Source organism: Camellia sinensis, chromosome 10 (genome assembly GCF_055761805.1).
Source record: "Camellia sinensis isolate YWXY chromosome 10, ASM5576180v1, whole genome shotgun sequence".
NCBI lineage: Eukaryota > Viridiplantae > Streptophyta > Magnoliopsida > Ericales > Theaceae > Camellia > Camellia sinensis.
The window spans coordinates 5,767,012-5,782,527 of NC_138970.1; the positions used below are offsets into that span (position 1 = coordinate 5,767,012).

Consider the following 15,516-nt stretch of genomic DNA (forward strand, 5'->3'; position numbering starts at 1 on the left):
CTTATTTAATCAAAGAGTAATCATATACAAATATAAAACTTATACTAAATCACTTTCATATCATTTTAATAAAAAATTATGTACAGAGATTATGTTTTCAGAAAAATTGCTCATATCATGAGCTTATTTGAATTGCAGGACATTGATTGTATTTCATCATCATCATCATCATCATCATCATCATCATGCTTTCACTGCTAGAAATCGGGCTTTTAGTGGCGTTTTAAAAACGCCGCTATATCTATCAAAAACGCCGCTAATTCATTTTGTGGCGTTCAGTACCAAACGTCGAAGCTGCGGCCGTCGCTGTATCTTTGCGACGTTTAAAAAACGTCGTGATATTAGTATAGGAGGCGTTTTAAAAAACGCCGCCAAATGTCCCAGTATGAACCAGCTGACGTCACCAACGATATTTAGCGACGTTTTGAAACGCCGTCGTATCTGTTTAAATAATATGACCGTTACTGTTGAAGGTTTAGGAGGCGTTTCTGGAAACGCCGTTATACCTTTTTTTTTTTTTTTTTTGAGATTGTACTAGTTTTATTTGATTAAATTAAAAAGAATACCTGTAAGAAAATATTAAATTTGGTTTCTCATTCAATTAATAAAAAAACACCTGTAATAAAACTAATATACAAAATATTAACTCCCATTCAAATACCTGTAATAAAACTAACAGATAAAATAATAACTCCCATTCAAGTAACAGATGAAGCTTTAATTCAGTTTCATATGTGCATTCACTGTGTAAAATATGTGTACTATCAGTTACACGAAGGCAAAGTGTCTCCCGTATCAACAACAAAGAAAACACACAGAACAGAACAAAAAATAAAACTGACAGTGTTAATGGTTAGCTCAATCTTAAAAAGGGTATTGATATTGCAAGCAATTTGTCACTCCTAAGTAACCATCACATTAAACAAATATGAGAAACATGATGTTGCAATGTAGAAACACTACAAAAAAAAGTCACTTACGTCATAACTCTTCCACAAAATTCACATGTACAAATTCCAAATCATGCAAAATCAGCAAAACATGAAAAAAGTGCCATCATTCCAAACTATAGAAGGTTACCAGGTTAGCGCTTCAGAATTTTCTCCCCAAAATCACTAATTCAGCACATGTTATCAGAAAACAACTTGACTACTTGAGAAACCACTGTCAAAAAACTGATGTACAGACTAACGTTTGAGCTGCCACTACCTCAGAATATGATATGAACGAACCAACTATTTTAACCTTCTTTCAATTCTCCTCTTGTCTGCCTCCATCAAAAGCAAGGCTTGCCCATCTAAACAAGAACCATAAGCAAATCCCTGAAAATTAAGGGATGAGATGTAAAGCTTTTGCATTCATGAATTAGATTCTATATTACTTAAAGCATGAAGAAAATTTTATGATGTTTTAGGGCAGCCAATTCAAGCAAATATCAAGACATAATATGTTTTAGTTTGACTGAAATAACTAATAATTTCAGAAACAAGAAAGAGAAGATGATGCACACGGCCAAGCCCCATGGCAAAGTTACAGTGATGCAGGAGTACAGCAGCCTATAGCCAGTGACAAACACCCACAGCAACCTCTCAGCCAAGGTCGCCTCCAACCCAAATGACAAACACCCACAGTGACAAACTTCAATTTTGGAGATTCCTTCAAGAAGGAAGCAATTAAATGGGCATGGGAGCTTACTACCTTGGAGTATGTATGAGTAATTTTATTGTGACACTAAAGTCTAGACTGATAATTCTCTTGTCTTCACACTCCTTTTGTTGATTGAATATGTCTATTTTTAATTTGTTTTTTCCCTTCATTGGCATGCCATAAATCTCAACATCCTTATTTCAAGTTGGCACCTCTTATGAAGTTTTATGTTTCTCAATAGGTACCAGGCCTATAAAATTTCTGATAAAAACTGGTTTTTAAGTCATACAAGCAGTATTTTTTGAATAATATTTCCACAATTTTATGTGTACAATCAATGCCTGGAATTATTTATGACCGTAAAATATTATGAGCATCAATTCACTATATAAGATGTAACCATTCTAGTGGCTGCAAGTAGTTGTAGTTTCAAAGGCACATCCTTGGACAGTGTTTGTTGTGGGATGACACTGTTGTTAGCAATGGGAAAAAAGCAGCAGTCAAAACTGTAAATATTTTGGGATCCATACTAGTAGTGAAGAGTGTGAAGTCCATGTGCACATCAGCCAAACAGACCCTAAAGTCAAGCATAAATGCCTTTTTTGGGGGGCGTAGGTTCCAATATGTTAGTACCAGATGTTGGTCAATACAGAGGATCTTACTAAAAGGATGGGTTTTTCATAATTTTTTTTGAATAAATTTTTTCCTCGTCGTAGCTATGAATTTGTGATTGTTTCCCTGAGCAAGAAGAATGAAAGTTATTTTTTAATTGCTCAGGTTTGGATTGCCAGCTGAAAGAGTATGGGTAAGTGTTTATGAAGATGATGATGAAGCATTTGAAATGTGGCATGACGAGGTAAGCAGACAAGAACTTTAATCATATTGTTGTACTTATAGTCTAATATATCTTTTGTAATTTTCTCTGCTTGCGTATCTGATCATTAAAATTGTTTTCCATGTAAAGAGATGTCTAGCTATCCAAATTCATGCCAAAGAGGCTTGTCATGAATGTTTCCAAAATTTTCATACCCAAATTTAGTCACTAGTCACAACAGTAACAACCAAAACCCTAATTTCAGAACCAACAATGCCTTACAAATCAAATGAACATAAACCACGAACTAGTGATATTAGTACTTTTACCTTGTTAGTTCTTCTTCTTCTTCTTATTCTTCTTCTCTTTCTTTGAAAGGTGAACCTATATTTAATAAGAGCAAGTATTGTAATTAATAAGATATGTTATTTGTCAAAAAAGCTTTGATTAAATGATTGCTCACCTCTTGGGATGAAAATGCATGAGATTGTTGTTGATGTGACATTGGCCGAACAGTGGGATGACTACTAAGTGAATCCACAACCTATCATTCAATAAGAGACTTAAATTGTATATTAGCTCTAGGCAATTTAAAGTAATAACTAGTAAAAATAATTAAAATACCTGCTGCCTATGTAATGGGTTTGATGGTGCAACAACTGGATCAACGGGCACGCCTGCAGCTTGCAATTGAGATGCCAAAAATTGAATTCGTGACTGAAAATCTGTGCGTATAGCCTGAATTTGTTTCTCCATTACTTCATTCATCTTCGACTCAAACTGCATTTGATACCGTTGAAGTTGCTCTTGAACTTGTTCTTGAACTTGAGTTTGGAAGAGACGATTCTGCTCTTGTGACCGCCTATATCCACCTCCAAAAACATCAGTGGGTGACGGTCCCAATCCAAACGTCCGAACACGACCAGGTCGCTCTGGGCCCATAATTTGTGTGAAGATTTGCTCCTGTAATGCTGCAGGGTCAGTAGAAGATCCCTCCATGTGCTCTGCTAACTCATTCATTTGAGTCTGCAAGTTTGAATTCAATAATTAGCCTCCAATATAAATATAAATCATATTAAAAGTCCAAAGATAAAGTAGTATTACATACCATAACCTCATTAACTGAATCACTATTTGACGTCCCATCTTTCATGTATGCGGCCATCCACACCTGTGACCTACTAGCAGGAACCCCATTGTTCTTTTTGGTCTCCTATAAATGAAAGACAACCAAAATCTTAAGATAAATAAGAAAATTAAATAATTAAGCAATTAAATATGTGAACAAGTGTAAATAAAATAAACAACTAAGCAAATAACATCTGTTTTTGTAGAACTGGTATAAATTCATTATGGTGCAAATTGTTGACACATTTTTAGCACATATAGACAGCTATAGATGACAAAGAATGAAAAGGATGAATGGAGAGAATAATTATACCTCCAGTCGAACTACTGAGAAAGGCTTTCGGCCTGTCCTATGATGTAATGTCTTCTTCTTCCGGATTTTTCTATTCTTCTTGCTTGATTTCTGTCCAATATGAAATTTATTTAAGATGTTATAAAAAATTATCATATATAAACATTGTTTCACATAAATAAAATTTTACCGATGCACTCTGAGTGCCCCAATAGTAGACCAAAGCCCGCCACTGATCCTCATGTACTCTATCTGGTCGATGAGCCAACCTTTCTGCATCATTCTTGAAGGGTTTGTATCCCATTGTTTTCACTCGACTTTTCCAATCTCTCCATTTCTTTCCAAATGAAGCCATTATTGTTCTCTTCATGGATTCATCTGCATCCGTATGAGCCTGCATTACAATTATAGACACTTGTAATATGCAATGTCAACTACACTTGTAATATGCATTTCATATGGAATACAATTATAACTTATTTCATATTAAATATCCATATATACCTTTATCTCCCTCCATATGTTATCTTTGTTTTGTTTTGGAACATAATGCCAAGTCGTAAAAGTGAGTGGTGCAAGACTCCCATCTCGTGCCAAAACGCCCAAATGTGAAGCAAGGGATGTGTGTCCTTCAACTACTTGATTCAACTCGTTTGGAACAACTTTTAAAATGCCATCTTCACTAGTACCCCATTGACCATGCACATATGTGGGACCCCTTGTCTGCTTTTGTGTGGCTTGACTTGAGCTAGGACCTACAAAACAATAGTAATAAGCTTCATATTAGTTTCTTTATGATGCAGTCAATTGGTCACTGAAGATTCGTTCTATAATAGCGTTCAACATGAATTCTAAATCTCTCTTTCAAATATTAATATATATTTTTTGCACTACTCATCGTTACACTAGATTTAAAGTAGTCTGTTCATGCATAGATTTGATAAGGCCTTTTCACTGTTTTATATTTTGCGAATTGGGGCTGAACTTTCAGGTTCTTCTTCACAAAAGACTCTTGTATTTTTTCAGCGGCACCATGATGTACCTCGCTCATTCCTAGAGAGACAGACAAAATTCAAATAGATGTACAGTTTATGCTTTAGCTATCACAATTCTAACTGTTCTATATTAATGGCTGTACATATTCCCTCCCATTCAGATTAAGATAAATTTTTTATGTTATTTAATATCTTCTGTTGAGTCAAGAAGATATTTCGACTGTAATGTTAATATGAGAATGGCTTGGAAAGCTTGGAGGAGCTTTATGAACATTTGCATAACTAATACAAATCAAGTTGGCTTGATGTATTCGAGGAAATAGTAATACAAATCAATTATAGTTTTAAATTAAATTATTAAAAAAAAAATAATAGTTTTGACTGCTAAGGAGGTAGCTAACTTGATCAATAGTCTTCAAAAGTTGAGCTACTGCTAATTCACCTATAGCAGGTTTCATGGTAAAGGGGGATGAACAAGTGATGCAGTAGCTAATGAAAACTGCCTAGATCTATACGGGTATAATTCTCCTTCAACAAATACCCACAGACAAGCATATATATACATATATATATATACAACTAAAACATGCCATGTCAAGCCAGTAAAAAATAATAAATAGAACACTCATTAACTTAACACTATTCCCACAATTTATACACAGTGATGAACAAACAAAGATTTCATTCTAGTTTGGCAAAGATTCACATCTCCTACAGGGAAAGAGATAATACAACTGTGGATGCTAGGGTGCTAGTTTGGCAAAGATTTCATTCCCAATTTATACACAGTGATGAACAAACAAAGATTTCATTCCCACAACTGTGGATGCTAGTTTGGCAAAGATTTCATTCTAGTTTGGCAAAGATTTCATTCTACGTATATGACAATACAACTGTGGATGCTAGGGTGCTGAAGCACACACCAAAGTGAAGCATTTTAAGGAAAGGGCAGAAAATATGTATTACAAAGATTTAGGAAATCTTTCAGCCTTAACTCAGAATATTGCATAAAAACAATGAAGTCAATCATTTTCTTGAAGCACCATAAACAAATAGTCAACTACATACACAACTACAAGCATGTCACTAAAAAGAGCGCCCACAATGGAATTCTATACGGTAAACTGACTGTTATCTTCAAGATATAATCAACTGTTTACATTAAGAGTTCAACTTCTTCATGAACCACCAGAACAAAAACAGTTTCATGGTTATTTTTGGTTCAAGAACAATTTATGATTTAACTGGACAACATAAAAAGTATGCATCATAATAACTGAATAGCTAAGGAGAAAATTTATGATTTAACTGGACAACATAAAAAATGCCGTGTTGATGTATGATAACCATGCATGATGTATGATAGATAGGACTACAAATCTAACTCAAAAACACCATAAGAAAATATCAAGCAAAGTTGATACATACCAGCTGAAACAGAGCCATGTGATGTACTACCGCTACGTGATGTGGTAGGAAGACTGCCTGGTGGATGCCATGATGCCGGTGGATCGGGTATGACTTTCATCTTGAGTGTGTTCTGAGTCTCATCTGAACTAGAACTACTAGAGCTTGATTGCTCACTTTCACTAGAAGAATGGTCGAAGCTAGAACTCATAGATAATATCTATAAAAAAACTACAAACATAAGAGTAAGGACATGATAATCTATAAATATCTACTGCATTCAAAACAAAATAAGAGTACATGAAAGGTAAAAATGGCCATTTAAAGAAAGGTACAAAGGTACAAAAGCAAAGATTTTATTAATATGAATATCCATACAGAAAACACAAATGTAAAAGTGAATATGCTGCCAATTACAATATCATATCAGTTCTTCGTCATCTTCAAATTGTGCCTCTGTCGATGCTTCAAGAGGTCCAATAGTTTCATCAACAGTTGTTCCATCAATACCCTGCCTAACCCAATCCATATCCTCCTCACAAGTGAAGGAAGCTACATCTAACTCTTGATCACCAAATCCTTCCACTTCGTTGTGATGTAGTCCTTCATCAATAGTTGGTTGTTCTCCACACACCTCATACAAGTCTCTAGGTTTCATCTTGAGTACAACATTCCAATCGTCATCACCAGAATCATTAACATAAAAGACTTGTTGTGCTTGAGATGCTAGGATGAATGGCTCATCACTGTCTTGTTTCTTCGCATATAACAAGTGATTAAAATTAACAAGTGTAAAACCAAAATCATCCTGCTTGAGTCCCTTATTGTTATCAATCCAGTTGCACATGAATAACATGTATCTATGGTCGTGTGAGTAATACAATTCAATAATATCTGTCACATATCCATAGTACGCTACATCACCTTCCACTGGATTAATGTCTTTGGCACTTGCATAGCTAGAAGTCTTTGCCTTCACCATAACCCCACTATTCTGAGTTTTTCTTCTCAACTCACAACTCTTAGTATGATACCTAGTACCATTAATTATATACCCATTAAATCTGGTGGCCTTTCGGCTGGGTCCCAAAGCCAAAATTTTAATCTCTTCTGACAACGCTACATTTTCAGTAGCTAATAGCTCAGCAACCTATTTTTCAAAGAAAGTTATCAATATTAAACATCAATTAACAACTTCAAAAATATAGAAGCACATGGATTGAAAAAATATAGAAGACTTGTGCTTAACATGCACTTACATGAGAATTGAACCATTTGGGAAACTCATCATTGTGACGACGATCCACATCATAATCTCTGAGACGACGATGTGACCGCTTAATAAATTCACGATGTTCCCTACACAATTAAACTACTTGTAAAATGCACGATAATTATAGTTGGTATAAATACATTCACAATGAGACAAAGGTTGCATCTATCTTACTCTCGATATGGGACAACCGCAGCAATGTTAAATAACATATACCGATGAGCCTGTACCCATGTTGTGTTATCAAGAACAAAACCTTTTCCTTTTCCTAAAGCCCGCCCCATTAATATCTCAGGATTGTCATTAACATCGCAATTCCTTAACGGTCGATGCAATTTCGACTCAACATCATGCAAGTACCTTGAGCAAAATGTCATACATTCTTCGACCAAGTATCCCTGTGCAATTGAACCTTCAGGATGACTTCGATTACGCATGTATGATTTAAGCGTCATAAGGTACCTATAAACAAAAGATACATACATGACTTCCAAGTATAAACAATCAAATATATACAAAATGGATATTGGAGTAGAATTACACACCTTTCTATAAAGTACATCCATCGATATTGCACTGGACCGGCAATCTTCGCTTCCTCTGCTAGGTGAATGGGTAAGTGCTCCATTATATCGAAAAATGATGGAGGAAAAATTCTCTCAAGATGGCAAAGTGTAAGAGCGATTTGGGACTGAAGACGATTTAGACCATCCACCTCTAGGGTTTTGAAACACAACTGCCTAAAGAAATTGCTTAACTCAATTAATGGTTCAACCACTTTCTTCGGTAACAAATTTCTCACTGCTATTGGAAGTATTTGTTGCATGAGTATATGGTTATCATGACTTTTCAGTCCAGATATGCTACGCTGTTTGAGGTTAACCCGACGAGAAATATTGGATGCGTAACCATCTGGAACTTTGATATTCTTTAGAAGTGTGCAGAATAGACTTTTCTCTCTATTGTTCATGGCAAAACATGCAGGAGGCAAATAATACTTGTTTCCAACCCTTTTCTGAGGATGTAGTGCCTTCCGAATTCCCATATCTTGCAAATCTCGACGAGTATTTAAATTGTCCTTCCCTTTCCCATCAACATTTAATATCGTCCACAATACATTATCACACACGTTCTTTTCAATGTGCATCACATCAAGATTGTGGCGAATCAAATTATGCTCCCAATATGATAGCTCAAAGAAAATACTCTTCTTCTTCCAATTATGACCCGAGTCCTCATTTTCCTCTTTTTCTTTCCCCTTTCTATTCCGTTTGCTAGATTGTTGACGCTTAGAATTCAATTTGAACTTAGGGCCTAGTTGTTGTAGCACATTAGCCCCTGATAACCGAGTTGGACATGGTTCGAATTCATGAGTGCCATCAAAAGACGCACTAGCTTTCCGAAATTTGTGACCCTCATTCAACCAGCGACGATGCCCCATGTAACATAATTTCCTTCCGTTCTTCAAATATCGAGAACGAGTATGTGTGTTACAACAAGGACAAGCTAAAGCACCTTTCGTGCTCCATCCAGACAAAATTGCATAGGCAGGAAAATCATTTATAGTCCACAATAACACAGCATGCATTCGGAACATCTGATTAGTTTCCGCGTCATACGTGTCAACACCGTTTTCCCACAGTTCTTTCAATTCATCCACTACAAGGCGTAAGTAGACGTCAATATTATTTCCAGGTGAAGAAGGACCATCAATGAGCAATGTCATCATCATATGAGGCTGCTTCATGCATAACCATGGTGGCAAATTGTATGGCATTATAATAACTGGCCAACTGCTATGAGAGACATTCATTGCCTTGAATGGATTGAATCCATCCGCTGCTAAACCCAGTCTGACATTGCGCGGCTCACTCGCAAACTTGGGATACAAATTATCAAAATTTTTCCACACTGGAGAGTCAGCGGGATGTCTCATTTTGTCGTCATCAATTCGGCCCTCTGCATGCCATCTCATTAAAGAAGATGTTTTGGATGACATAAACAATCTTTGAAGCCTTGGAATCAATGGAAAGTATCTAACAATCTTATGTGGAATTCTTTGTTGCTTCTTCTTAACATCATTCTCCTCCCCCTCAAACTGTTTGTATCTAGGCATATGACAAACTATGCAATCATCCATACCAGCTGTTTCCTTCCAATATAATGAACAATCCCTTGGGCATGCATGTACCTTATGATAATCGAGGCCCAAGTCCCTAAGAAGTTTCCTAGTTGCATAAAATGACTTTGGCAAAGTTTCACCCTTTGGGAACGAATCCTTCAAAAGCTCAAGCAACATCGTGAAAGACTTGTCACTCCATCCACTAAGGCACTTGATGTGCAATAACCGAACAATAAATGAGAGCGTTGGAAACTTCTGACACTCCGGATACAACTCTCTTTCGGCCTCTTTCAATAAATTGAAGAATTTTTCGGTTTTCTCATCTGGACCTTGTTTAATACCATAACTTGCTGCCTCGTGAATAAAGCTTGGTGGAGGAAGTCCAAATCCTTCGTATAGCATTTCATAAGTTTCATCACCATCATTCGAATCAGTTTGCCCGACATTCACATTGTGTGGCACAGGTGATGACAAATTCTCCCCATGAAAAATCCAACTGGTGTAACTTGGAAAAAACCCGTTGATCATTAAATGTTCCCCTAACAGGCCTTTCTCCACCAATTTGACATTACGACACCGTTTACATGGGCATGTGACTTCATTCAACAACGGCTTATTTTCGCATGCAAATTTAATAAATTCCTTAACCCCTTGTATGTATTCCGGGTGCAACCTATGTTGATTTATCCAACTTTTATCCATCTGATTCTCTCTTACACTACAAATGCCACTGCCAAATCAACAAAGTTCAAAATTACCGTTCCGTTTTAATTAATCTTAACCTCAATTAAGTACCTTATAATGCATGCAATATGACATCATTCACCTCTAACTGGTCTCTAATATGTTGGTTCATCCTACTTTCCCATTCAGGAATGCACAGTCTATATTGTAAAAAGCAGCTCATACCGCTCTGCTCATCTCTAACTAAATTTCGGCAGCATCTCCCCATGGTTCTCCAAATACACGACATAGACTAGGTGTACTGTTATACCTTGTCTAGTATGCACTCGGAGAACACAAGGAGTTGCTACACGAAATCTCTACGAGATGGACTATAAGCAGTAGAACTACTAATTACAATACAGACTTGTGCTCCTGAACTGTCCAACTGGACAATCCAAGAAGAGCTTCATTAAAGATGACTAGGTATCTCTAATGAAGATTCTTGGACGGGTCTAAGGCTATTTATGCATGCATGCACCATTAATGATTGCATCCCGGTGGTGCAATCTAAATTAGTACTATCAAACATACTAGAAGCATATCTAGTATAAAGCATATTAATGAAGAAACCAAAAGTTTCTACAATGCTCTTGATAGATTATGATAGATTCAAGAAATATATTGCTCTCTCAAATCAATCAATAATGGAATAATTTTGGCAGGAACTCATGGATGTGGGAAGTTCAAACCCACTACCCAAACCAATAAGTGTACCAAAGATCGAATACTTCTAATGATGATGATGATGATGATGATTCAGAAACATCAAAGAGCAACCACCAAATGAGGAATCACATTCACAATCACAATTACAATCACAATCATATTAGTTGAGGAATCACAATCACAATCACAATCACAATCATAGTCATCCACGTTAATAACTACGAAGAAAACTTGTTTGAATTGAAGACCAAACTTCACCATATAATACTACAAATCAAGACAAAGTTACATGCAAGACAATTCTTTCACATGCTAGCTAGATGATTATTTATTTATTTATTTTGGGTCAAATAACCCTCCAAATGAAGTTAATTGTATCATACACTCTCTCAAATTAATCTATCATGACATTATAAAATTAGAAATTAATTAAAGGGTTAATTATTCCTATATGGTCATGTGTTATCCAAGATTAATTTTTCTTTTTTATTTTTTCTGATAAGGATATGTTTTACTGTTCATTCTATTCTATGATCCTTAGAAACCTATATGGTCATGTGTTATGTCCAACATGGAATGCCTGTGAACCATTCTATTCTATGATCCTTAGAAACCTGCTCCCACATCTGTGTCATAAAATATAGAATGAAATAATGTTGAATTTATATATTTAGTAGCAGCAATTAGCTGTGTGTTTCATTATTACATTTCCTTACAGCATGTAGATTGGAAAACCCAAAGCATTTCTCCTTTATTAAACTGTTGAAGAAGCATATAGTATATAGGTAAAATGAAGATGCACTTTTGAGGGGTCCCCAAGTACTTTTTTGAATAATTGGTGCCAAGGATCTATGGGGAATTTAGGTGTAATCCTGTTGCCATTGTGAGGAGATTGAAAGATGTGGGCCTAGTGTTAGCATGTCCTCTTGAGGCATGATGCACAATTTTAGCATCTTTTACTATTATATTAATTAGCAGACAAATTCCAATTTAGATGTTCAATGGTTATCCAAAATTTATACCGTTCAAACATTGTTTTCGATTTTTACTTTTACAAGATTTCCACCCCTTGCTACTTTTCTTATTTGCTGAGTTACTCTATCCAAGCCCAAGAAGGGGCGGCAAAGTACATCAACTTCTTTCTATTATAAGGAACACAGTATTTAAATAAGAATATAAAATTTAGTGTACTTCACTAGTAGTAATGAAATTCACTGTGCTTTCTTAAGTGTTCGCATATTTGTAACAGCTGCACATTCATTCCTCTTATAAAGCCAAATGACTTCTTACTAAATCTAGTGGGTTTCTTACAATAGGAGTTTCAGAAAAACAATTAATCATCTCATGCCTTCTCTAATACCATTCATCTCTTCTTCATCTAGGTTTCCATCTACATTCTTTTACCCTTTTCTTCACTCTTCATTGCAAACATATTATCCTAAATAATCCAAAAGATACACTTGAGTTTGTTCCTAACATGATATCATGTTAGTTATTTGGAAACAAACACCATGTAGCAGGAAGTTAAATTACAGTCAATTTTGTCCCCTTCTATACAAGCATAAGCATATGGAATGAACAATGTTAGAATATGAAAGATTTGGATGTTTACCTCCTTCCGGATATATTGAGTTGTAGTGCACTTCTGCCCAAAAGCTCAAGAAAATAACTGCAAAAAACAATATCCACATTATAACAAAATATATATGTGTATGTATACATGTGTTTATTAAGAATCCCTTGTTTAATAAAAACTGAAAAATTAAATAATAGACCTACCATTTTCCTTTTGAGAACCTCTGAGATTAAGGGAAGCAACTAAAACTCGCAAAACATTAAAAGTAAGAGATCCCAATACATTGTTTGCATTTAAAAGACAAAACATTACTGTTGTTATCTTAACCAAAAGTAGAAAGAACAAAAGGCTCTTTAAAATGACTACATCCTAGAGAAAGAGAGACAGAGAGAGACAGAGACAGAGGCCAGCAAATAAATCCACATGTGCGCACGTACACGGATACAAATTGTCTAGAAAAAGGCCAGCAAATAAATCCATGATCGAGGTCAAGAAGGACTAGTCTCCAAGCAATACAGAGCCACCAAATATAGTGTAAATCAAACCAAGCCATGGAAACTCTAATTTCTACAGGCTTCTAAACTACAATAACCTTCACATAATTGCATGGTTAGTCAAGAATGAAACAACCTTCAAATTTGGAGTAAATACAGGGATTCTTGAGCAGCATGTGATTAGCCTAGTGGCCAGAGCCTCTGTATCTCACAAAAACCAACATAATAACATCTTAATCCTAATTAAAAACACAAAGCACAAGCAAGTGATGGCCAGCCTCCACCGTTTGAGAATGTATGATAAACAAAACCATTAACATTTAAATTATCAATCTGCTAATTTTTCAAAGTAGAAAACATACTTGATTAGACCAAGCATATCTAATTTGATAAAAAGGCCAGATCGGCTGTACAAAACCATTAACATTTAAATTATACATGCAAAATGTACAACAAATCAGCTTGTAAAATCAAAGCAACAACAAATTAAAGTGAATTGTGAGTAAAATTACAAAGCTGAATCTCTAAATCACAGAGCTGAACTGACAGAGATAACTAGGGTTTAGACAGCACAGAGAGCGAGAGAGAGAAAGGGGGAGAGAGAGAGAGTAGCTCACCGATCTGAATCGATTTTGAGAGAGAACTTCGAAATGGCTCGGATGAATCACCGATCTGAATCGATTTTGAGAGAGAACTTCGAAATGGCTCGGATGAATCACCGATCTGAATCGATTTTGAGCGAGAACTTCGAACAGTGCAGAGAGGGCGAGAGAGACGGAGAGAGAGAGACCGCGAAAGTGAGAGTGAGTGAGAGCGCGAGAGTGAGATTGAGATTTTCGCTTATACTGCTTATCATATTCAAAATAAAGGTGAAACAGGAGAGAAGGAGGGGGTCGAACAAAAAACCATTCCAAGGCGTTTAAAAAACGTCTTTGATTCTTGAAACGGCGTCGTTTCAATTACAGAAAAACAAGACGTTTCTAAAACGCCGTTAAATATTGGAAACAATGGCGTTTTGAAAAACGCCGTTAAAAAAACGCCGCCTAACCCCATATTTCCTGTAGTGTTTTAATATTGTATTTGTAAATGTCGCAGTGTCAAGACTTAATTCATTGTTATGTAAAGGAGGTAAATTGGGCCCACAGTGGAGAAATACCAACAATGGAGGAGTATATGAACCATGCATGGACATCTATTGTTGCTCCTATGATGCTAACACATGCTTATCTTCTAAGCACAAATCCCTCAGTAAATCCCATTACCCAAGAAAAGTTGGACTCCTTAGAGAACTACCATGATTTAATCAAGTGGCCTTCACTGATTGTTCGACTTGCTAATGATTTAGGCACATCATGGGTGGGTAGCCTGTCTTCTTACTCTTGCTTGTGTTTTTTTGTTTTCTATTTTTTAGAAGCATTAAAAGTTATTTTCAAATTTAAATGTATATACATAAATGAAAATGTTGGGTATTTTCAAATTGTTTCTTATTTTTGTTTTAGAAAACACAAAAAGAGAAATGGAAAAAATGAAAACGTAATGTTGACAAAAAAATCAACACGAGATAGTACTAAGCAACCTTGAATAAATGTTACACTCACATTATTATATTTTTATTTTTTGTGATTGATTATATGATTGATTCCATGTCTCTAGATTGATTTTAGGAAATTAGGTTCGTGTAATGATCTACATTTTCTTCTTTTTAAAAATCATTTGCTTAGGATGAGGTAGAACGAGGTGACAATCCAAAATCAATCCAAATTTACATGCATGAAACTGGTGCCTCTGCAAAAGATGCTCGTGACCACGTTAAACATTTGATTAGTGAGGCCTGGAAGAAGTTGAATGAAGCTCGATTTGTGGATTCTCACTTCAATCGGATTTTTGTGGAGATTGCAACTAATCTTGCTAGGGTTTCTCAATTCATGTACCAACATGGAGATGGCCATGGCCATGATGTTGCAGGCAAGAACAAAAAGCATGCATCTTTGCTACTCATCAAGCCCATTCCCCTCCATAGACAAATCTAACAATGTTTCAATTTTAAAGTTAGTAATGTATCTTTGTGTGAGGTTATAAATTGTAAAAACTTTCAGCTCCTAGAATGACAACATTTGGATTGGTGCAGTTCAATAACTATCTTTACCTACTCTTCTCTTTTAGTATGTCTCTTGTATTGAGTTGTCTTTCTAGTATTTGGGTACAATTGCAATTACATCTATTCTAAGGATATTTGTATTGCTATGTGTCCAACCTTTACTAGTGAATTTAAGTTGAGAAATTTACCCAAAAGTCTCATTCCAAAAAAAGTATATATTTTGAAAAGTCTTATGAATTTTTTTATAGATTAATAAGTCTCATTGATTTGAAAATATG

The 15,516-nt window shown here is 35.6% G+C and overlaps 2 protein-coding genes across 3 annotated transcripts in view; one reads left to right on the forward strand and one right to left on the reverse strand.

Annotated features, from left to right (window-relative positions):
• The window catches only part of LOC114266094 ((-)-alpha-terpineol synthase-like), a 56,567-nt gene extending 41,294 nt beyond the window's left edge, over window positions 1–15,273 (forward strand). Inside the window, exons 8-9 of the mRNA XM_082890789.1 lie at window positions 14,236–14,496; window positions 14,862–15,273. Coding sequence (XP_082746915.1) covers window positions 14,236–14,496; window positions 14,862–15,170 — 570 coding nt within the window. The 3' untranslated portion in view covers window positions 15,171–15,273. The remainder of the gene's footprint in view (window positions 1–14,235; window positions 14,497–14,861) is intronic.
• Window positions 881–13,977, reverse strand: LOC114295133 (uncharacterized). Of its 2 annotated transcripts, XM_082890788.1 has the most exons (13): window positions 13,809–13,977; window positions 8,102–8,296; window positions 7,731–8,018; window positions 7,543–7,642; window positions 6,305–6,503; window positions 4,386–4,636; window positions 4,072–4,275; window positions 3,903–3,992; window positions 3,570–3,674; window positions 3,086–3,487; window positions 2,925–3,005; window positions 2,791–2,845; window positions 881–1,322 (listed from the first exon to the last, which is right to left on the reverse strand). In XM_082890788.1, exons 2-12 carry the CDS (start codon window positions 8,182–8,184, stop codon window positions 2,795–2,797), a joined length of 1,854 nt encoding a protein of 617 aa, XP_082746914.1. In that variant the 5' UTR covers window positions 8,185–8,296; window positions 13,809–13,977; the 3' UTR covers window positions 881–1,322; window positions 2,791–2,794. The 2 variants fall into 2 exon arrangements, with proteins under 2 accessions (XP_082746914.1, XP_082746913.1); XM_082890787.1 differs by lacking the exon at window positions 881–1,322 and having other exon boundaries at window positions 2,730–2,845; window positions 13,758–13,977.
• Window positions 15,274–15,516: the final 243 nt, after the last annotated feature.